Raw genomic sequence first — 23,777 nt, 5'->3', positions numbered from 1 at the left:
AGTGCAAACATCTCCAGGGAGAAGTCTGCTCTCTAACCAAAATTCAGCCCCTTAATGCTGCCTTCCTCTGCAACCCAGGAGGGTTCCAAGAGGTAATTGGGACCAATTATTCCAAGACTCTGCTTCTGCGCTTATGCCTCCAACCATGCCACCCTTTCCCAGCTGTGAGAAAACATTGAGTAATGTGAACTCTCCCTTGAAATTTGCAGTCCAGCAGTAACTGGACTTCATGTGATGTTAGCGCACGTTTTCATAGACCGATTTCTTCAGCCCAATGAGTCTGAGGTGACCTTTCGTTTTCCTAATCATGCAGTTTTCGCCCTTTCTGATTTTTGCATCATCCGCTAACCAGGAATGCATACTATTTCCCCACTGCAAGCACTCCATGCTTGCCGTGTTACTCATTCTCTCTGATAAACCCATCAGGGCAAACCCTGGGCTGGCCATCTTCCTTTTACTAGCTCGAGGGAAGAGAGCCTAAACTTGTGGGAAGCTTCTCTCCCTTTCTCCAAGTGAATATTTCGGAAGGAATTTTGACGCCGAACACTCGCTCTCGTAAACGTCAGGGTCCGCGTTGCGAAGAGTTTGCGAGGGCAGAGCCTGTAAGTGGGTCATCCGTGTGAAACTTGCAAGTAGCTGCCAGAAGGCCTTTTTTTTTTTAAGCATTCATGGTTTTGGTTCTGCATTGGAAACTCCTGTGGAGCACAACGTTGTTTTCTTCCGGATGAGCCAGCAGTTTCAGAGTTTGACCCACAGGACTCAGGCCAGGGCACTGTTCACGGGTGCCCTGGGTCTTTTAAAGTGGATATGGGGTGGGTCTCCTCAGGTCCTACTTGTGGGTTTTCCTTTGGCATCTTTATTGAAGAATAAGAAGAAGAGTTTGGATTTGATATCCCGCCATTCACTCCCTTTAAGGAGTCTCAAAGCCGCTAACATTCTCCTTTCCCTTCCTCCCCCACAACAAACACTCTGTGAGGTGAGTGGGGCTGAGAGACTCCAAAGAAGTGTGACTGGCCCAAGGTCACCCAGCAGCTGCATGTGGAGGAGCAGGGAATCAAACCCGGTTCCCCAGATTACGAGACTACTGCTCTTAACCACTACACCACACTGGCTCTCAATGCAACACATTGGCTTCTGTGTTGCATTAGATGGACCTTTGAGCCGATCTGGAAGAGCTCTTCTGCATTCCTGTGGCTCTCCTCCTCCCCTCCACCTCTTCCTTAAAAAGAAAACAAGACACTGGAGCCCTTTTTGTGGTCCACTTTGGGATAAGGATACGGCCTCTTGCAGGTCACATGCTTCCAGCTGAGAACCAATCATTTCAGCAAGGTTCTGTGGGACACCGGATCAAAAATAGCATACCCCCCTATCAGGGCTGGATTTAGGTTTGATGAGGCCCTAAGCTACTGAAGGTAATGGGGCCATTTATATGTCTAACTGTCCTTTGTCAACTGCAAATTGTTGCTGTTTTTTGTGTTGAATATATGCTACATGGTAATTTATGGACCTAATAGGTATCTAAAGCCATTTGCACATGTTACTGTGCAACCAGTCCATGCAGAATGTAGGCACCCTATATATAAAGGTAAAGGGACCCCTGATCATTAGGTCCAGTTGTGGACGACTCTGGGGTTGCGGCGCTCATCTCGCTTTATTGGCCGAGGGAGCCGGCGTACAGCTTCCGGGTCATGTGGCCAGCATGACTAAGCCGCTTCTGGCGAACCAGAGCAGCGCACGGAAACGCCGTTTACCATCCCGCCGGAGCAGTACCTATTTATCTACTTGCACTTTGATGTGCTTTCAAACTGCTAGCTTGGCAGGAACAGGGACCGAGCAAAACAGTGATATTTTAGGGAGCAGGCTAGCAGGCGGGGCCCATGACTTACATCATAGGCTGACTCCAGAGCACAGCACCAAAAAAACAGAAGGAAAACTTACCTTGTCCCGTACGCCACCACTCTCCTCTTCCTCCTTCAGCCACAGAACTTCCGGAAGTACGTCTGCATTGTTTGGTGGAGGAGGAAACTGGTCGCGATGCTGCAGAGGCCGGGGCAACCTTCCCTGGCCGCTCTGGACAGCACAGTGTCTCCTGATGTTGTGCAGGCCGGGGCAACCTTCCCCAGGACACTCCATTCCATGAGCAGGAGGTGGAAGACAGAAAACAAAATAGGAGAGGGGAAGGGGGGCCAGGGGATGAGTTGCGGCAGTGAGCGGGCAAGAAAGGGTTTGGTGGCAAGGAGGGGGCGAGCAATGGGATGGGGGGGTGCCCCAGATTTTCCTCCCAAAATGTTGGGGGGTGTATGAGATAGTAGCATCTAAGTGAAGATACGTTTCTATTTTTAAAAAAAGAAAGGAGCTTATATGGCGTGCTTTACGCCACTGAAAAACAGGTACCTGCCTGTAGAATGAATAGGATGGGGGGCCTTTGTAGGAGTTGAGTGCTTCCCCCCCCCCCTTCAAAAGAGGGAGTTACTTGTCTGGATCAATAAAGAGAGGCCATCATTGGACCTTCCTGCTGACAGGCACTTTTTAGCACCGTAGCAGGGGAAATTGTCCACAAATATCGAGGACAAAAAAAGGCCCCGTCTGAGAGAGGCTGACAAAGGCTGGAGTCTTTTTAAAAGCTGCAATGAATGGGGCTCTCAGTGGCCTGGCTAGAAGCGAAACATGATTTGTCTGGTTTCAGTTTCTGGTTTCAAGCCCTCGGTGTGTCCCACTTGTTCACGCCGGATTTCTCAGGGAGAGCCGTGCCAACGTTTCCTTGCAATGCTTGAGGTCCCAAAGGCAGCATCATTGTGATTATGATTATTCATACGCTTCAGGGTTTAGTTCTCTGTCTTTTCTTTTTTGTCACTTGGGATGCCTCCCGACTGACACCGTTCTTTGCGAGGGATTCAAGCGCACACTGAAGGTGTAGGTTTGCACAGTTAAAGCAGGTTAAAGGGCCCTTATAGTAAAGTAAAGGGACCCCTGACCATTAAGTCCAGTCGTGACCGACTCTGGGGTTGCGGCGCTCATCTCGCTTTATTGGCCAAGGGAGCCGGTGTACAGCTTCCAGGTCGTGTGGCCAGCATGACTAAGCCGCTTCTGGCGAACCAGAGCAGCGCACGGAAACGCCGTTTACCTTCCCGCCGGAGTGGTACCTATTTATCTACTTGCACTTTGATGTGCTTTCGAACTGCTAGGTTGGCAGGAGCAGGGACCAAGCAACTGGAGCTCACCCCGTCACGGGGATTCGAACCGCCCACCTTCTGATCGGCAAGTCCTAGGCTCTGTGGTTTAACCCACAGCCAGTGCAAAACACAAATCCATTTTAATGGAGAAACTTGGCTTTCTAGAGTTTGGAAACTGACAGGGAAGTGCTTTAGAAAGTGTAAAATGAACAAATCACTAACAGGATGACATATAAGCACCCCTCAAGCAAGCATTAAGCATTAATTGTGATTTATTCGCGTTGAGGTCCTATAACCCCAGTGCAAATAAATCACAACCAATGCTTAATAAAGACCAGGTACATTCCTAACTTCCATGTCAGCTTTGTGCAAGAAAATTCATCATGAATGCTCAATAAATATGTCATTTAGAGGAGCATGTAGTCATTGAACATACTAATGACCTGCTGGCCATATGTCTATCTCTTGTTTATTCAGGTACATTTGAGAAGACATTATTGATTCCTGGCCTCCTTGTAGCCCGCAAGCACACAAATGCCAAAATCAGAAATTTGCCTCTTGAGTCATCTGTTTTGTGCTTCCAAAATATAGATGGCAAAGGGCTTTGTTTTGAATGGGTTTTTTTACACCGAATTTGATGGTTCCAAGCCAACGGAGCCTATCTTGTGTTGGACCACATCTTAAACTGAGCACCTGTTTGACATTCAACACTAGCCCTACTCAGAGTAGACCTGTCAAAGTTAAAGGCCATGACTCACGTAGGTTCATTTCGGTGGTTCTACTCTGAGTAGGACTTGGCTGAATGCAACCTATTGTCAGGATCTTTTAATGGTTTTTTTAAAAATGTTTTTAACGATCGACCAGCCGTGTGCAAGATTAGAATATTCTATAATGCTGTGTGAAGATGGATCTTCCGTTTCTTCCTGGAAAGACTTGCGCTGACGCCAGACTCCAGCTCAGTTAATCTTGGTCTTTCTTTTGAAACCTGCAGGTATGGGATGAATTGCCTCATTCAGTTTGAAGACTTTGCCAACGCCAACGCCTTCCGCCTGCTCAACAAATACCGCGACAGATATTGCACGTTCAATGATGACATTCAAGGTAAGAGATGCAGAGCGTTCGCTGACGAGACACGGGACTTGGTACCACGCTGCGTGGGGTTTCGCATGCAGCTGCTCTCCGCTGTGGAGGAAATTGGTCAAAGGATGAGCACAGAAGCTGCATGGCGTCTTAGACGTGGATGTGCTGAACTAGTTCATCCCAGACTTGAGGAAAAAGTCCGCAGGGGCATTCGGAAGTGTTGCTGGCAGCGCATGACACCCATTAGTACAACTATCTGGCAGTAAGAAGACTCATTTCTTCTTGGCTGCTACTGTGATGTCAGTAACAGATGGTAAGGTTCTGGGCGACATGGAACTACCATCAACTGGGTTTCTCTGGGGCTTGTTCAGCTTTTTGCAACGCCTCGTTGATCTTTTCCTTTTTAAGTACTGAACAGATAAGTGTTTTTGAGCCTCTTTCCTGCTGTTGGGGGCTGGGGGCTTTAAATACGCTTGTATTAGGCTACTGAGAAATGCAAATTCACAGCCACATTGCAGCCTCTTGGGGACAGCTTGATTCTGGATTACACTTCCACACACACACACATACATACACACGTCTTATTCCTTTCACTGATGCAGTTTTCTTCCACAAACCCCACTCTCTGCTCCCCTGTGAAACTGGAGAGATAATTGGAAAATACTGTTAGTTTCTTGCATCAGTAGACCCCACTGGTAGGATTAAGGGCCCCTACAGATTTCTTTCTCATTTTGCATCCACAATTATTTGTGCTCATGCTGGTATCAAGGTGTTGTTGTTGTTTAGTCATTTAGTCGTGTCCGACTCTTTGTGACCTGATGGACCAGAGCACACCAGGCACTCCTCTCTTCCACTGCCTCCCGCAGTTTGGTCAAACTCATGCTGGTAGCTTCGAGAACACTGTCCAGCCATCTCGTCCTCTGTCGTCCCCTTCTCCTTGTGCCCTCCATCTTTCCCAACATCAGGGTCTTTTCCAGGGAGTCTTCTCTTCTCATGAGGTGACCAAAGTACTGGAGCCTCAGCTTCACGATCTGTCCTTCCAGTGAGCACTCAGGGCTGATTTCCTTCAGAATGGATCAGTTTGATCTTCTTGCAGTCCATGGGACTCTCAAGAGTCTCCTCCAGCACCATAATTCAAAAGCATCAATTCTTCAGCAATCAGCCTTCTTTATGGTCCAGCTCTCACTTCCATACATCACTACTGGGAAAACCACAGCTTTAACTACACGGACCTTTGTCGGCAAGGTGATGTCTCTGCTTTTTAAGATGCTGTCTGCACCTGCCAAAAACAAAACAAAACACACCAGTCTGGAAGGACCAAATATCAGCCTAGTCTCAGAGCAGTATGGCCAGAATCCAGGCTGGGAAGATGGGGGAATGTCTTGTCCCACACTAGCTAGAGGGGGATTGTGGTGACATTTAAAGTAGAATAAGCATAACTTGTGAACAATGATGCATTAACTGAAATGGGGGGGGGGAGAGAGAGACTCCCAAGAGACAATTAAAGCTTTGATTCCAGCCTTCCTCTCCCTTTCCGAAGGAGACTTACAGCTGGAATCCTAAACACACATTCTTTCAAATAAGCCCCATTGAAATTAAAGCCACTTACTTGCAAGTAAACATGGTGAGGGACTGGGCCCTTAGCCAGTCTAGCTTCCCTTTGTTAATTAAGGAACTCTGTTTGAAGTAGAAACTTGCAAGTTTGCGGAAAGCAAAGAGACCAGTTTACAAAAGAACCCCTTCAGCAATCTGTGGCAAGATTTATTTTTTTAAGAGTGACCCTTTGGGATTAAACAAACATTGATTAGCCAACGGTTTGTGCAAAGCAGCTGCGAACACTTTTTTTTTTAAACCCCCCCTTCAAGTTCAGCAAACTGTAATCCCAAAGATAAATTATTCTTCTGTGCCCAGGGTGCATTAATTTTGTTGTCTTTTGAGTAATTGGAGAGCGAGTGAACAAACATGTGGAGGCGATGGAGGATTAGAAACACATTTTGAGGAGGGGAAAAAACCCTATTACTGGTTCTTGTCGTTGCACCAAAGCCTTGCAACCTTTTCATCCTATCTGGAAATGGATAGGATTATGAGTAACGACACACCCTGTCTCGCAGGGACATAGGCTTCTTTAAAACCACATCACAGAACAGGCTGAGTCATAAAGCAACATCGATTCCTCAACCCACACTCACCCCACTTCTTCTATCTTTATGAGAGCATTTTTTAAAAAATAAACACCCTGAGTTTATTTGGCAGTGTCCACTTAGTTAGTTAGCTGTACAAGCCAACTATTAATCCGTAGCTCCACCTAGTGGAAAGAGGAGTGTAGAGCAGTTTTGAGATGATGAACATTCATGTACAGTCATGCCTCTTCTTGCGAACGCTTCATGTTGCGTTTTTTCGGGTTAAGGATGCGGCACGCACAGAAGCATTCTGTGCAGTTCTCACATGCCCAGAAGCACTCTATCGCGCTTCGCACATACGCAGAAGTGCTGCTCTGGTTGTGGACTTTTCTGGGTGCAAACGGCACCCCGGAATGGATCGTGTCCGCAACCAGAGGTAGCGCTGTATAAGATAGCTAGCTAGCTAGCTAGATGATAGATAGTTGATAGATAGATCAGCTGCTCAGCGGCTTCGTTTCAACACCCCCTTCCCTCCTAACCCCCATCCAAGTCTCCAGGTGCATACAGCAGAAAAACAGCCTCATTCAAAGCATTTGAGGGTAACTCCCAGATCACCCTTATCTCCAGAGTGATAGTCAGACTATCTGTTATCAATCACCAAGTCAGCAGGAGCTAACAGGAAGACAGCCAAACTGCCATTCGTCTCCCCTGGAAATCTGCTAAAAACATTTAAAAAAACTAATATTTATGCTTTTCAGGTCTGCATTTCACTGATTTTGCAGTCATTTTGGCATTTCGGGGCTTGACTTCCTTCCTCCTCTTTCTGAGGTTCCTTGAATTTATTTTTAATATCTTCTGCATATCCAAATTAACTTAATTTGCCCATTTATTCATCTACTTTAAATATATACTGTTATAAAACTGCAGGTTATAATAACCATGCCAACGTTCTTATCTGTTTACAATTTATCTGTAAATGTTCAATAAACTATTTCCATTCTTTTAAAAAAAAAAACCACCCCCTTCCCTCTTTCTAAAAAAAGAAAGAAAGCATGATCTGCTTTTCGCCCCTGGACAATTCGGCTCCAGGGACCACGCATTCGCTTCTTAAGACACACAAACATTTCCCCTTACTTTTTAGGAGGGAAAAAGTGCATCCTATGGAACGAAAAATACGGTAATTGGTAGCCAGTACAGTTTGATGTAAACCACTTGGATATCTAAATTTTTAAGACATGGCGGTGAACATATATTTTACTAAATAACTATAAAGTGAGTCCTAAAAATACACCACCGCAAGGGTAAGAAGGTGATGGGCGGGGGGGAACCAATAAAGGACTAAGCCTAGAATCCTACCTGTGCAACTTCCTCAAAAGGAAAAAAAGAATAGCTCACCTGAAGTGTGCGGAAGGAGGCGGATTGACAGCTGAGCCAACATTCAGCTCACTGGATTTCATGAATGCCATAGCAAATTGCAAAGCTGTGTTCACACTGCGGGCAAGGAACCTGCTGTGATTACTCTTCAAATAACTGTCTGTATTCACCCTTTTATATGGAGTTTCCTAACACTTAAAAGCAGAGCAGCAGCACCTGCTGGGTTTTAAATGTTGTTTAGATTGCATGCTTGCCCAAGATAATGTTGAAATCTCTCCCCTCCTGAACTATTCATTATAGTTTTCTCTGTGCCTAATTGAGACAGGCATGGAAGGGTGAAGGAAATTAAAGGGAAATCTGTGTTAATTTTTAATCCTAGCTGGATAAAAGTTTCCTAAGACTGTGATCTGAAAGACTTCTAATGTGCTCATGGGCATCCTGGAGACATATGGTTGTACCTTTTGGAAATACAACGCAAGACGACAAGCGTTTGGGCTGACCCAGCAGGCCTCTTCTTGCGTTCCTTTGTTTTTCATCCATATTCAGGGCTGCACATCTTCCATTTCAGAACGAACCTGAGCAATGCACAAGCCGCCTTGTGTCTCTCAAACGTGGGTCCCTAGCTGTTGTTGGACTACAACGCCCATCATCCCTAGCTAGCAGGACCAGTGGTCAGGGATGATGGGAGTTGTCGTATGACAGCACAAAATATGACCAAATTATAAAATCAGGCATTATAACAATCAACACATTGATGACAGGTAGCAAAATACACTTCAAAGCAAACACCTTGCAGAACTTGCACCATGTTTCAAAAGCTGCTAGGGACAGAAACATATTTGTTAACCATTTCAAATCGGCAGGGAGTTCCATAATTTTGATGCCACCACTGAAAAAGCCCTGTTTTTTTCAACTGTCCAACAGATCTCATGAGTAAACGGGACAGAAAGCAGTTGCTTCTGCTGCTGGTTTTGAAGCCCCGAGAAAGTTGTCTGTCTTGTTATCTCTGTGTTCCCAGGGACATTTCCAGCAATTTCATGTGACTCTATGGAGTTTGGGGTTGTTGTTTTTCTCTCCAGGAACTGCCTCTGTTGCAGTAGCCGGCATCCTTGCAGCCTTGAGGATCACAAAGAACAAGCTTTCTGACCACAAATTTGTCTTCCAAGGAGCTGGAGAGGTAGGATTCCTGCTACCCTTGAGGAAAGGCCAAACAAGTCGCCGTTTTCCTCTTGCTCTTTCCTTTTCTCTTTTTAAATAGCTGGACACAAATTTGAAAGCAGTGAAGTCATCGTAAGCCTCAGGAGGCGGGGGTAGTTTTGAGCTTTGCAGCTCTCCTCACATGGTAGTTTTGCAGAAGGAGATTACACAGCTGTGAGGGAGACGGCCCAGAACGACCCTTGTGTTTATGGCTTGGGATGTGAGCCTACATTTGTGCCAAGTCCCTAAAGATCCCGCAGCGTTTCGTAGAGAATGAGACATGACCCACAGCTACCCATATTTCACAGGCTTCTGCTTTGTGTCTAGCGAATGAAGTAAACAGTGCTTCAGATTATTTTAATTAAAACACACACACACACACACACACACACACACAAACCAAAACCAGCCAGAAACCAGAATCACCTCCCTTCCCAGGTGATTTCTCTTTCTGGTTTTTTTTCCCCATTGAGGGAATGAATTAGAATTACAGAATTGCACAGTTGGAAAAGACCACAAAGGTCCTTTAATCCAACCCCCTGGTAAATGCAGGTTCTACAGTGCAAAAATGGATGACCACCCATCATCTCCTTAGGAGTCTCCAGCAAAAGAGAGACCACCACCTCCCAAGTCTGCCTGTGGTCACTATCAAACAACTCTAACTGATAGGCAATTTCTCCTAATAGAGGAAATGATTGGTGGTGGCGGTTGATTAGATTTATATATTGCCTTTCATCAAAAGATCTCAGAGCGGTTCACAAGATAAAAGCACAAATAAATAGTTGAAATAGAAACAATACACCCCACCCCCAAAAAAACCCCCACACAATTAAAAGGCTGTATAATATTAATCAGCCAAAGGTCTGGTTAAAGAGGAACGTTTTTGCCTGGCATCTAAAGATACGTAATGAAGGCGCCAGGCAGGCCTCCCTGGGAAGAGCATTCCACAAAAGGGGAGCCACTGCAGAAAAGGCCCTGTTCTTGTATCGCCACCCTCCAGACCTCTTGTGGAGGAGGCACATGAAGATGATCACAGAGTCTGGGTCTGTTTATATGGGGAGAGGTCATCCTTGAGGTTTTGCGGTCCTGAGGCTTTAGAGGTCAACACCAGCACTTTGAGTTGGGCCCGTAACTGGTTGTCTTTTCTGCCTGTGTTTTCAGGCGGCGATGGGCATAGCTCACCTGATTGTGATGGCCCTGGAGAAGGAAGGAATTTCAAGGGGAGAAGCTATCAAAAAAATCTGGATGGTGGACTCCAAGGGACTCATTGTAAAGGTATTAACAACAGATCTATGCTCCCCATCCTGGGGCAAGTCTGGGGGCAGGCGGTGTGTGTGTGTGTGTGGAGAGCAGCTTTGCAAATGTTTGGGATGGTTCATTGCAGAAATGAAAGAAGCCTATTGTGAACAGCACCTATTGGCTAGCACCCATGGCCACAAACACATGTATGCCAATATAACTTGACAGTCCAGCATGCTGCTGTATAATACTTGTCTGTAATGCAGTTTGCAATGGTTAGTTCACAGGACTCATGGAATCCTGTCCCATTTTCATCCTCTGTTCCTTTTGAAAACCGAGTCCAGTTCCCCAAGGCCTCTGAACATAGGAAAATATTAGTTACTTGGATTTCTCAACTCCTCTTCCCCCCTCCTTGCTCCAACCCCAAGCATTTGGGATAGATAGCTAAAAAAAATTTTTTTAACACATACATACTGACAAAACCAAATAGAATGAAATATCCATTAAATAGAAAAGTGGTGTGTCAAATTTTAAGTGATGCCATCATCTCCCTTCTTTAACCGTCAAAAGTCAACGCAGCAAATGACATACCTTCCAACATTTCTCCGATGAAAATAGGGACATCCCATTCCATAATGATCTACTATTTATACCCTATACATCTTACTGGGTTGCCCCAGCCACTCTGGGCAGCTTCCAACATATATTAAAACATAATAAAACACTAAACATTAAAAAAAAAAACCTTTTCTATACAGGATTGCCTTCAGACAGCTTGGGGGGGGGGTTGGATAACTCCATACCCTCCAACATTTCTCCAATGAAAATAGGGACATCCTAAGGGAAAGTGGGACATTCCAGGATCAAATCAGAAACTGGGACAGTGTCTGTAAATAGGGACACTTGGAGGGTCTGAAATTACCATCTTGCACCAACTTCAGATAACACTCAAACTTGGACTTTGGGGAGTCTCCAGAGGAAAGGAGCTTCTCCAGCATTTATGGGGCACCCACCAAGAACAAGTCATAAGTTCTTGGTGCCCAGGTGGCATAATCTTAGCAGATCTCTGGTGCTAGGGCAAAGGCGACTGCTTCAAGTCTATCACCTTTTGCTTTGTTTGACTCCCAGGGCAGAAGTCACTTGAACCATGAGAAGGAGATGTTTGCTCAGGACCATCCCAACGTGAAGACCCTGGAAGAAGTGGTGAAGGCAGTAAAACCAACAGCCATCATTGGTAACTGTTAGGCTCCCAATTGCTCTGGAATGCTTGCTTTTGTTTTTATTTTGCTGCTTTTAAGCAGTGGTTTTTAGACTGCAGCCTTAAGAGATAAACCATTTGCTGATGCTTTTGTTGCTGTTCTTTCCTTACCTGTTGCAGGTGTGGCTGCTATTGCTGGCGCTTTCTCTGATCAGATTCTGAAGGACATGGGGTCTTTCAACAAGAGGCCGATTGTGTTCGCCCTGAGCAACCCTACAAGCAAAGCAGAATGCACTGCGGAACAGTGTTACCGCTTGACCGAGGTATAAGATTCCCCTTCCTCCTGCTTTCATTTCATTTTTGATTAATGAATTAAATTTAATAATTGTGTACCACTTGACTGCAAGGAAACCTCTAAGTGGCTTGCAAAAATTTATAACGGCGCATTGAGGTTACTGGTTTTAAAAACAAGCAAACACTTAAAAACAGCTGCTTTAAAAATATTACTACCTTGCCACCCCATTCTCTGCTGAGCCACTGAATGAAATTACAGAATTCCAGGCTCTTCCCCAAGGTGTTGTTTCCGTTGGGAAAACTGAGACGCAGCGGAAGCTACTAGCTAGTGTCTTTAAGATATATGGTTTATTAGAACAGGTATACACTTGGAAGTCTGCAGCAGAGGGGGTGCAGAACATTGCAGCCCAAGTATGTCTCAGGTTGCCCCTCTCATCGCTTCAGCAAAAGCAGCAGTCAGTCATGTCTCTTGGTCTCTCGGTGCAGTTTCCTCCCGTCCGCAGTCAAGATGTTCTTACCTCCAGCCCCCGCCTAGAGTTCTGGCCTGCCCAGCAGTTCATGGAATCAGAATCATAGAATTGATTGGAAGGGACCACAAGGGTCGTGTAGTGAAGTGAAGGACATGAGGCAGGAGTTGATAATGCAGGTGAGCTGCGCACAAGCAAGCTGCCGGCCAGCTCTGTGGAGGCTCCTTTTATTGACACAATATGCAAACCCAGGCAGATACATTTTGGCCTGTGACTTTTACACATCTTCCAGTCTCGAGATCATGGGGCGGTACAAAGTTCTTTTGGCACCTGTTTCCACCGCACCATTTTCCCCTTGCACAATGTATGACAAAGGAGACAAAGGTCTCAGAGACAAAGGTGACAAACAGGATACGGCAGACCACCGAGACCGCAAAAGGTTAGACAGAGGGCAAGATGTTCAGACCGCTGTGGCCTTATCTGTGAGGGGGAGTGTGCTCTGCACCCCAAGGTCACATTCAGACAGCTGAGGCTGCCCGTGGGCGGGAGTGTGCTCCACAACCCAGCGATCATTCCTACAATGTAGTCCAACCCCCTGCAATGCAGAGTGGGTTCAAGGGGTGGCGGCACAAGCTCTGCCACCTACGGAAAGGGCACCCGCCCCGCCCCCCCCCTCTGCCAGTGATTGAAGAAATCAAGGCCGCTGCTACGAAGGCTGAAAGCTTCCTTTCGGTTTCCAGTTCCGCCCAAGCTTCCTGGCGTTCTCGCAAGTCTCTCAAGGTGCCCAAATCTTTCTCGCTCTCTTTACAGGGCCGAGGCATATTTGCGAGCGGGAGCCCGTTCTCCAAAGTGACCCTGCCAAATGGACAGACCTTCTTCCCAGGCCAAGGGAACAACGCCTATGTTTTCCCGGGAGTTGCTCTGGGAGTGATCGCCTGTGGAGTCCGGCATATCTCCGACGATATCTTTCTCACCACAGCAGAGGTTTGGGAATTCCCTCTCATTCTGCCACCCTTGCGACGGCGAATTTCTCAGGACTGCGCCCACTACCCCTTTCTGCCTCGTCCTTTCAGGACTCCTTCCCAGGGCACATACACCTTCTGTTTTCAGGCCTACCGCCCCCCAATTCCCCTTTCTCACAAGGCGCAGGCGCAGACCCAGGTTTATCTGTGAGGGAAGATGTTTAGTTTATTTTTCTGTTTTAAAATTTATACACTGCCTTTGGGAGAAGAAAAGGCTAAGGAGGAAATGCTACACAAATCAGGAGTGGAGTCCCTAAGATGGTTGGATGGTGCCTTGTATGCCTCCTTCCGGCAATGTATTGCTCTGCTTTCCTTTGGACCACATCAGTGAGGCTGAGAGGGGGGTCTTGTCATCTAGGCAGCCCAGAACCTCCATCCACACTGCCCAGGCTTGTGCCCAGGAGAGGCCACTTACCGTATTTTCCACTCCATAGGACACACTTTTTCCCTCTTAAAAACTAAGGGGGAAAGTCTGCGCATCCTATGGAGCGAATGCAGGGGGGAGGCAGGCAGGAAAAGCCCCCCAAGAGCCACACACAAGCTTTGTGCAGCTCTTGCGGGCTTTTCCCCAGGACGGAGAAGGGACCGCCGCTCCCCAACCTGTTCTGGGGGCTGGGGTCGGGAGAAGCTCGGGCTTCCCCCGCCCCCAGCCCCGCGGCTAAAAAGGAGAAGCCCGAAGCCCCCGGAGCGCAGCGCAAACTGCCGCTGCGCTCTAGGGGCTTCAGGCAGCTATCTGCAAGCCTTCAGAGCGCAGCGGGAGTTCTCGCTGCGCTCCGAAGGCTTGCGGATAGCCGCCTGAAGCCTGGAGAGCGAGAGGGGTCGGTGCACACCCATCCCTGTTGCTCTCCAGGCTTCGCTTCGCTGGAGAGGCGCTGCACAGTTTTCCCTCTCTGTGCAGCGCCCCTTCAGTGAAGCGGGAGGAGAAATGGAAGGGGCTCCGTTTCTCCTGCCGCTTCGCTGAAGGGGCGCTGAGCAGAGAGGGGGAGAATTATTTTTTTCCTGTTCTCCCCCTCCTATGGTCCAGTGCATCCTATAGAGCGAAAAATACGGTAAGTGCTGCTAACACAGCAGTTTGGCTTCACCCCCGGAGGCACACTCCATTGTCCCTTGAGACAGATAGATGCCAACAAGATTGCAAATGAGCAAACAAACCTTGAAGTGTTTTTGCAAAACATTCAAGAGATAAAATCAGCAAGAAGCTGAAAACCAGATTGAAATGTACAGCAACCTTCTACATGTCTGCATAGGCTTGCCTAAACAAAAATGTCTTTATCAGGCACCTGCTTGATATCAGTATGCAGGGAGTTTCCTATTATCTTACCTAGGCAGCTGGGGAAGGCTGCCTAGGTAGGATAGTAGCCTCAGGCAGCTACCAGTGAAGAGCTCACATTCAGAAGGCCTTCGCGTTTATCTTGCTGAAAATCGCACGACTCTCTCTCCTTTCCTCCCCTTGCTAGTCGATCGCAGAAGAGGTCACTGAGGAGAATCTTGCAGAAGGGAGGTTGTATCCGCCTCTGAGCTCCATTCGAGATGTCTCCTTAAAAATCGCTGTCAAAGTAAGTTCCGTGGCCTTTTTCATTTTAGCAAGGTTGAAATGGTATATTGGAGGCCTACCTCTTGAAAACAAAATGGTCCCTCTGCCTTTTTGCAAGTACCTTGCAAGTACCTTGCAAAATGGTACTTAAATACTAGGGTGCAGGCTTACCTGACAAGCATATACAGCACAGTTTAAGCACCACTAACTCGCTACACACACGTAAGAGGGGATCAGCTTAGGGCTCGACGAGATCCTCTCGCTTCCCTGCTGAGCATTTGTGGGCATAGCCCCTTGGGAACAGCAATCTAGTTGCATAAATGTGGATATGGGTTAAAATCAATCAAACTCGTTATCACAGTCAGTGGCCAGCACACAAAAATACATAGAATAACACCAAAAGAGAAAACCATAGAAATAAAATTGCTAACAACTGTAAGGTAAAGGTAAAGGTACCCCTGCCCGTACGGGCCAGTCTTGACAGACTCTAGGGTTGTGCGCCCATCTCACTCAAGAGGCCGGGGGCCAGCGCTGTCCGCAGACACTTCCAGGTCACGTGGCCAGCGTGACAAGCTGCATCTGGCGAGCCAGCGCAGCACACGGAACGCCATTTACCTTCCCGCCAGTAAGCGGTCCCTATTTATCTACTTGCACCCAGGGGTGCTTTCGAACTACTAGGTTGGCAGGCGCTGGGACCGAGCAGCGGGAGCGCACCCCGCCGCGGGGATTCGAACCGCCGACCTTTCGATCGGCAAGTCCTAGGCGCTGAGGCTTTTACCCACAGCGCCACCCGCGTCCCTAGTCCCTAGCTAACAACTGTATCGTACTATAAAACACCAGGCACAAAGAACACAACTACAAGTTTACTAAAACCAGCCCCTGTTGAGTTTTACATGCTGCAGAAGACCGTTTAGCCACCCTGGGAGAGTGGGGTGCCTTCTGATCTGAAAGGAGTTAGAGAAGCATAGAACGCCATCCAATATCCTGGGAATTTTCATTAAAAGGGTTCAATAAAAAACTTAGATATGGCACAATAAAAAGAGCAATATGTAAAAGCATGGATTGATTCTACCTCTGCATATATTACTACAGTGGTACCTCAGGTTACATACACTTCAGGTTACAGACACCGCTAACCCAGAAATAGTACCTCAGGTTAAGAACTTTGCTTCAGGATAAGAACAGTAATTGTGCTCTAGCGGCGCAGCATCAGCGGGAGGCCCCATTAGCTAAAGCGGTGCTTCAGGTTAAGAACAGTTTCAGGTTAAGAACGGACCTCTGGAACGAATTAAGTACTGAACCCGAGGTACCACTGTATTTACTATTATTATAATAAATTAAATTTGTATACTGCCCTATACCCATAGATCTCAGGGCGGTTCACACGAGGGGATTTAGGGGGATCTCCCCTCCAGAACTGCTGGTGGAAGAACATTTAAACATGTCAGAGTAAAGGCTCTGCAATGTTTTAGCAGAGAGGGTGCAGAAAGATAGTTCTCTGGTCTATTTGTTTGTCTGTTGCATTTATAGTCCACCTTTTTCTCCTTGAAGCTGTTGGTTCTCCCCTCCTCATTTAATCCTCACAACAAACCTGCGAGGTAGGCTAGGCTGAGAGGCACTGACTGTCCCTCAAGGTCACCCAGCGAGCTTCATGTCCGAGTGGGAATTCGGACCCCGTTCTCCCAGGTCCTAGTCCAAACCACACAGCCTCTCAATGGCTCTCCAGTCCATGGAATGGGTGTGGATAAAATAGGCATGCATGGGCCTCCCATCCAGAAATAAATAAATGCCCAGCACAGTACAATCCCCGTGGACAGAGCGTGTGGCCTAGTGGATAGAAGATTGGATCAGTTTGTGAGTGTTTGTGTGAAACCTATAACAATAAATATATGTGCTGTGTGCACACATATGTATTTAACAACCACTTAAGACACGAGCAAGTAAACAATAAAATTTACACACATACACACACATGAATGAGTGGTATAAAATACGAAAAAAATACATGAATGATATAAAATATATAAAATTCTGCATCGTGCAAAGCTTGATTTGGTGGCCTTTGTAAGTTACGCAGATGAAGGTCAACCTGTTCATAGCTGAGCAGTTGACAACACTTTATATTCCTTCTGCAAGTCCTAACACAAGACCAAGATCCTTCTAGACGTCGCTTAATCCCTGCTTCAGCCATTGGGATGCCCTACTCAGCCGCTGGGTGAGCTTGATAATTGGGTAGGAATTTGAGGCTCAGTTGCCTGGGTCCAAACACAACTTCCGATGCCAACCTTCCTAATCCTGGGCCCCCCAGACATTTTGCACCAAAGTATCTTGAAGGCACCAGATTGGAGGAAGCCACTCTATTCCTTCTCGTCTTTCTCTTGCTTTTAGGTTGTCGACTATGCCTACAAAAACAACTTGGCCTCCTGGTACCCAGAACCGGAAGACAAAGAAGCCTTTGTCAAATCCCTCATCTACAGCCCTGACTACGATTCCTTCGTTATAGATAATTACCGGTGGCCGCAGGAAGCCATGCAGACTCAAAACATTTGATGTTCCTCTCTATCTCTTTTGGTCTTAAAGAGACTCTGATCCTTAAGATGCTCCCATTTCTACCACCTCGGATATCAGTAGGTCTTCAAGCTTATAGATTCCTCAGCTTATAGATGGAGGGGGGTGAGCAAGCGCCCATCTTTCCTTGGTGCCATTTTTCCTTTCTTCCTTCCTTTTCAAAGAAAAACGCACACTTACCTGAGCCAGAAATGACGCAACAGGAGCCATTTGCGTTCCCAAACAAATGCACTGACACGTCGAGGTCAGTGCAAGATGGCTCCATCCTGTTGTCTTCCCTCTCTTAGTTTAAGCGCATGCCACAACTTTGGGGAAATGTTCTGCAGTGGGGACGCCGTCCCCCCAAATGCCCCACAGCTCTGGCATAACCCCACTGCCCTTCCCAGTGTTAGTGCTTGCAGCGGAACTCCAGTAAACCCCACAATAGCAGCGGCTGAGAGGCCGTACAACTAGGGATGTGGCCAAATCGTGTCAATTTCACTTTCTTTCGCATCTCCCCCCCCCCCAGTTCCCCACAATTCCACATCAGTTTGTGACTTTTTTTTTAAAAAAAAGGCCACACAGAAATCCATCATATTTTCCCTGATATACACATCCTTGTACGCAATTTTGCCTTATATATGCATTTCTGCAAGCATTTGCCCCTAACAGAATGCATTTTGTACCTTATTTTAATTGACGCATTTTTTTATGCACACTTTCTCCTGATATTGGTATTCTTATACACGTTGGTTGGTTGGTTGGTTGGTTGGTTGGAGCAGTGCACCACAAAACTCAAGAGAAGTTCAGATTTAGAAGGATAGCTGTCTTTGATTCAGGAATAATAATAATAATAAAATAAAATTTTATTTATATCCCGCCCTCCCCAGCCAAAGCCGGGCTCAGAGCGGCTAACAACAGTAAAGTAATACAACATTCTAAAATCAATTCATTATAAAATCAGTTCAAATCAAATTAATAGCAACCATTGGGCTAGAGTGGAATTTTGGTAGCTCTCCATTGAAATGTGAACCACAACAAATTTCTCCCCCCTCTCAACCACAAAGCAATCACTGCCACTGCTGCAGTGAGTTGGAGGCTGTTTCAAGAGTTCTCAGACGAAAAGCTGAAAGGCGTGCAGAAGGCAACCAAGATGACCAAGGGTCTGGAAACCAAGCCTTATGAGGTTGAGGGAGCTGGGTTTGTTTAGCCTGGAAAAGAGAGGAGATACGATAAAAGTAAAGTAAGGTACCCCTGCCCATCAGGGCCAGTCGTGACCGACTCTAGGGTTGCGTGCTCATCTTGCTCAAGAGGCCGGGAGCCGGCACTGTCCGAAGACACTTCCGGGTCACGTGGCCAGCGTGACGAAGCTGCATCTGGCGAGCCTGCACCAGCGCCGCACACGGAAACGCCGTTTACCTTCCCGCTAGAAAGCGGTCCCTATTTATCTACTTGCACTTAGGGGTGCTTTTGAACTGCTAGGTGGGCAGGAGCTGGGACCGAACGACGGGAGCTCACCCCGCCGCGGGGATTCGAAATGCCGACCATTCGATCAGCAAGTCCTAGGCTCTGTGGTTTAACCCACAGCGCCACCCGCGTCCCTTGGAGATACGATAGCCATCTTCAAATATCTCAAGCGCTGTCACATGAAAGCTGGAGCAAGGTTGCTTTCTCCTGCTCCAAAGGATAGGACACAAACCAGTGGCTTCAAGGAGATTCCAACTAAACCTCAGGCATAACTTTCTGACAGTCTGAGGTGTTCAGTATCGGAACGGACTCCCTTGTCTCACAAATAAAAAGTATTTTTAATTGAATTTTATTTTTAAATTGAACTTCTCCAGATTTTGAGATGCAGTTCTCTAACCAAAACCTGGCATATTTATTAGGGGAAAGTGTGCACAGATATGCTTACATTGGGGAAAGTAATGGAGGTAAATGCATTACATTGCCCTTTCTTAATGCCGCTTTTGCAACCGCTGCTAACAAGTTCTGTTGAAAAAGCAACTCGGCTGGTTCTGAGCGGAAACAGCATCTATTTCAACTGCAGCAAATACAGGCGATCGCTTGCTGTTCTGTGCCAGCAGTCCCCTTTCCCCTTCAGATTTGCCCTCAATTCTCACACACAAATATCATTTGGTACCAGGTCTTTGATGATTCCTTTGCAAGGCTGTCCTCATGTCAGGATACGTTCTGCAGAGTATCAGCTACAACGATGAAATTTTAACCTCAGGGACTACAGTTTTATTTTTAAATGTTGTTTATTTTACTGAACGCAAGGCAGTACCCAAAGTATCATGGTGCTTGGATTTGATAGGAGGAAGTGTGCATGGGGAAATCGCATGGAGCTTTTATACCTGACGCAGGAGCCCCTTTTGAATAGTGCTTAGTATCGCTGGCCATTCATTCAAAAGTTTGCTATCAAGGCTTTGTTCCATAATGAAAGCCCTGTTTGTTGGGATACTGCCAGGGAGACATCATCCATCAAGGCCCCACGTCGATTCCGGACGATCCATCGATCTCCCGTAGACACGCAGTATCATTCAATTAGCGACACGAGCCCCAGAAATAGCTTCCCACATTCCAGAGCTCTTGCACGCTCTATCAGCAGATAATGCACAGCGAAAGATGCACGCAGGAGAGCATTATTTACAATTTTATTCAGCGTTGGTCAGAACAAAGAAAACATGACTGCCTGCTTCAGTGTCTCAGGCACAGAGAGAGAAACGAAAGCAATAGACAAAACATAAACTTCCTGTGAACAGGAAATACGCAGACTCTGTGACTCACAAAGCCTGCTCCCTTTTAAGGTGGAACGAAAATATCCTAACACTGTTTAGTCAGATTAAAGTTCCACCTATCCAACATTCTGCTTTTATAACTGTAGCCAATCAGATGCTATCAAGAAGCCCATAAGCAGGGTATGAAAGCAACAGCCTCTCCCCTCGTCGTTGTTCCCTAGCAACATCTACAAAGCTAAGCAGGTTCTGGTGTGGTTTCAAATTGGATGGACCGTATGTTGAGATTCCTGCATTCCAAGGGGTTGGGCTAGATGACCCTTGAGGTCCCTTCCAAGGCTCTGATCCTATAACTGGTGTTACTCAATGGTATTCTGTCCCTGAAAGCCACCCTGAAACACTTCTCTCTTGAGTCTTGCCTTGGACGTGATATCACGGCACCAAAACCAAGAGAGAATAATTGTAGCAGCTGTTTCTGAGCCTGCTAAATCTGAACCGAAGTTTTTGGCATCTTTTTTCCCCTCCACAAGAGGAATAATAAAATGGGCAGTGGGCAGGGAGAACAGGAGGGGAGGAAACACAAATTCTGGAACAGGAGAAAATTGGGGGGAAATTCATGGGTGTGGAGGCTGACGCAGATGAACGGTGCCTGCAACAGTGGCTTGTGTTCATTTTGTGACCTTTCAAAGATGTAAGTAATTGTCCTGCTCGCAGAAGTCTAGTGCTTGCTCTGTTCTCCTTCGGTGCTGCACTGGTAACAATGTTAGCAGTGTTATTCCAGAGGTATTGTGCAAGTGAGGAGAGAGATGGACCGTGGGGCATTGTGGGAGAACATGACATCTACCAATAGCAGGGCAGCTGCTGCATGCAAAGTCAGCCAAACAGTATCCATTATTTTTTAAAGGAAGGAATTTTTCTTGTCGCCGTCCATCTGAAGCACCCCACTTTCACCAAAAACATCTCCTTTTGCAGCCATTGGCCCACAAAGAGCCGACACCTTTGCAGCTTGGCACTAACTCTCTGCTAACATCTAAGTACCAATAATTGGTTCCAACTGGCAGCAGGACTAGAAACTTGGGTCTTTAATCTTTAAAAATGGAACCCTCCAATATTATGTTTGCAGGGAGCAGGAACTGATAATTGCTGTCCCTGGAGCTGCTCTTCTTCAGCTGGAGTTGCAGCCTGGCAAATGGGTCATTTGGTGTCTACATTTCCCCCTGTTGGGATAGCTGGAGAGCTCAGTTGGTTAGAGCATGGTGCTGACAACGTCAAGGTTGCAGGTTCGATCCCTGCAAGGGACAGGTGCACATTCCTGCATTGCAGGGAGTAGGACTTCCAGCTCCAGGTTCCTTCCAACTCTATGAGTTTTGAAGGATTACAAGTTTCTAGCTGCATGAATAATAGCTTTCAGAGTTATAAAGACTCAGGTTCCAGAAGACAGAGTACACATCTGCCGTCATATGAATTTGCAGGACTTTTAAAAGAGAACATGAACTATAGGCTGTTTTTAACACAATAAAAGAAATCAACTAGGGGTGAATTATAATCACAGTGCAATCACCTTTTAAACTAAATTGCACCTCACCAAATAACAGTGCTCTTAGCTGCTTCTTTTTTAAAACCAGTATTTCAGATAGTCAGTAATTTTCTGCAAATGCCAGGCTGCGGACAACAAAACCCTTTCGTAACTCCAGTTGACCTGTTCAAGATCTTTTGCTTCCCGGTGTGATTGCGTTAATTATAAATTTCTTTTAAGTGCCATGCCTGAATTAGAAGGAGAATTATAAGAATACACACACACACACACACACACACACACACACACACACACACAGCGCTTCTGGCATTTAATATGAAAAGGAAGAAGCTATTTGCAGGTGCTTGTTATGGCTGTATGTGATTGAGCTCACAGCGTGTCTGTTCTCAAGTCTGTAACTATGATTGGGGGATACTTGAAACGCAGAGTGAAAATTGTCTTGAAATGAACTTCCCATTTGGTTTATCATTTACCTACTGTCATTGTTTACCAGCTAAAACAGGGGTCAGCAAGGCTTACCAGGCACCGGCCGGATCACTCCCTCAGAGATCCTCTGTGGGCCAGACTGGCGCAGCGCGACGCCAGAAATCGCATCTGCGCATGTCCACAACACCAGAAATCACTTTGCGCATGCCCAGACACCGAAGATCGTGCCTGAGCAGAAGTGATTTTCTGCGTCTAGGCATGCGCAGAAGCGATTTCTGGCACCACAGACGTGCGCAGGCGCGATTTCCAGCATCTAGGCATGCACAGAAGCGATTTCCAGAGCCGCAGAAGAGAGTCCCCGCGCTGTGCTGTGCCAGTTTAGCGCAGCGCGCGGAGACTTGCCGAGTGGGCAGCTCGGTTCGGGGATGGCTCATGGGCCAGTTAAGCAACCCTCATGGGCCGCTTCTGGCCCATGGGCCTTGGGTTGCCAACCTCTGGGCTAAAGACTGTCAGTGCCACTTGATGGAGGGCCTCAGCCCACCTGCATTGTGACACAACAGGGCTGCATTCATACATACAAATACAGGGGGTTGGAATAGATGACCCTCAGGATCCCTTCCAATTCTACAGTTCTGCGATTCTGTGATGACAGCCACGTAGGATAGTGCCACAGAAAAGCTACTGCCACATGGCTTGGTGAAGCAGGCGCTGAGTTTATTTGTGTTTTCTCTCCACAAACAGCTGGGTTTGTTTTCCTTTGATGCTGAACTACAGCCATTCACAGGCAGCACCGAAAGGGCAGAGCAGGCTAGTTTCTTATAACAACAATAATCCCTGTACATTTTACCTCAGATCTCAGGTTCTACAAATGGTAGAAAGTTGCTCTTTTTTTATTAAAAAAGGAAGGAAGGAGAAAAAGAAAGAGTTGGAGGTTTATCGGGGGCAGAAGGAATTATTCCCAGACACACTCACAAATTTTACCTCAGTGAAATTCAAGTCACCAATAAGACTGAAACTTAACTGACAAACTTTCACTCCGTCTCCAGTTAGTAATCTCCCCACCCTTCGAGTCTTTTATGCCCTTAACAGTAGCCTGATATGAAGGAAATAAAGTGGTTGATGCTTTCTGCAACTTTTTGTTTCCATGCCGGGAAAACCTGGTTGGGTGTGTGTGTACGTAATCTCAGTCAAGCTGTTAAACTCGTCACGGAAAACAGCCATTTTGCAGAATTGTCTTCACTAGGCCAACACCACAATACATCCACACTATTTACAGATGTTACACGTAGTTTCACTCTCTGAGCCCAGAGAGGGCTCACTGCTTCAAAGTCCTCACTGTGTCAAGTCTGTAGTTCCATTGCTTCGAAGTCCTGCAACTCTTCACAAAGTCTGCAGTCTTTTCCGCAGTTCCTGTTCTTCAAACTGCTCTGTGCTGTCTCACTTGAATTATCCCACTGTCCAGCCACACCAAATACAGTAACATGAGCCCCTTATCTACCCAGCTTCAGCGCCAGTTCTGCCTGGCAACACCAATAAGACTGTCACAAGATGCCTGCAGCTGCACTGTGGGGAATGAGTCATCTCTGCCAACTCATGGAGAAGTAGCCCGTTTTTTATGTTCCTTAACGAAGCTGGCCTTGCTTTATTTCAGTTTTTAAAAGGCATACCTAACTTTCCTCCATCACCCCCTGCAAAGAGAAGAAATATCAACTCCACCCTCTGCAATTCAGATAAGGTTTTCTCAATTACCCATTAGTACAATAGTCTTTCTGGCTTTGACTGTTGTTAGAGGCCGTGACTTGACTCCAGGGTCACCCAACGAGCTTCGTGTCCG

At 46.7% G+C, this 23,777-nt stretch overlaps 1 protein-coding gene across 2 annotated transcripts in view; it reads left to right on the top strand.

Annotated features, from left to right (window-relative positions):
* Window positions 1-23,075, top strand: part of ME3 (malic enzyme 3) — a 94,593-nt gene extending 71,518 nt beyond the window's left edge. For both annotated transcript variants that reach the window (XM_028726014.2, XM_028726013.2), the window contains 8 exons: window positions 4,165-4,274; window positions 8,827-8,924; window positions 10,106-10,219; window positions 11,312-11,417; window positions 11,562-11,704; window positions 12,953-13,126; window positions 14,622-14,720; window positions 17,087-23,075. In XM_028726014.2, coding sequence (XP_028581847.2) covers window positions 4,165-4,274; window positions 8,827-8,924; window positions 10,106-10,219; window positions 11,312-11,417; window positions 11,562-11,704; window positions 12,953-13,126; window positions 14,622-14,720; window positions 17,087-17,248 — 1,006 coding nt within the window. In that variant the 3' untranslated portion in view covers window positions 17,249-23,075. The remainder of the gene's footprint in view (window positions 1-4,164; window positions 4,275-8,826; window positions 8,925-10,105; window positions 10,220-11,311; window positions 11,418-11,561; window positions 11,705-12,952; window positions 13,127-14,621; window positions 14,721-17,086) is intronic.
* Window positions 23,076-23,777: the final 702 nt, after the last annotated feature.

Source organism: Podarcis muralis, chromosome 4, assembly GCF_964188315.1.
Source record: "Podarcis muralis chromosome 4, rPodMur119.hap1.1, whole genome shotgun sequence".
In the NCBI taxonomy this organism is placed as follows: domain Eukaryota; kingdom Metazoa; phylum Chordata; class Lepidosauria; order Squamata; family Lacertidae; genus Podarcis; species Podarcis muralis.
This window is presented reverse-complemented; position numbering and strand designations above follow the sequence as displayed.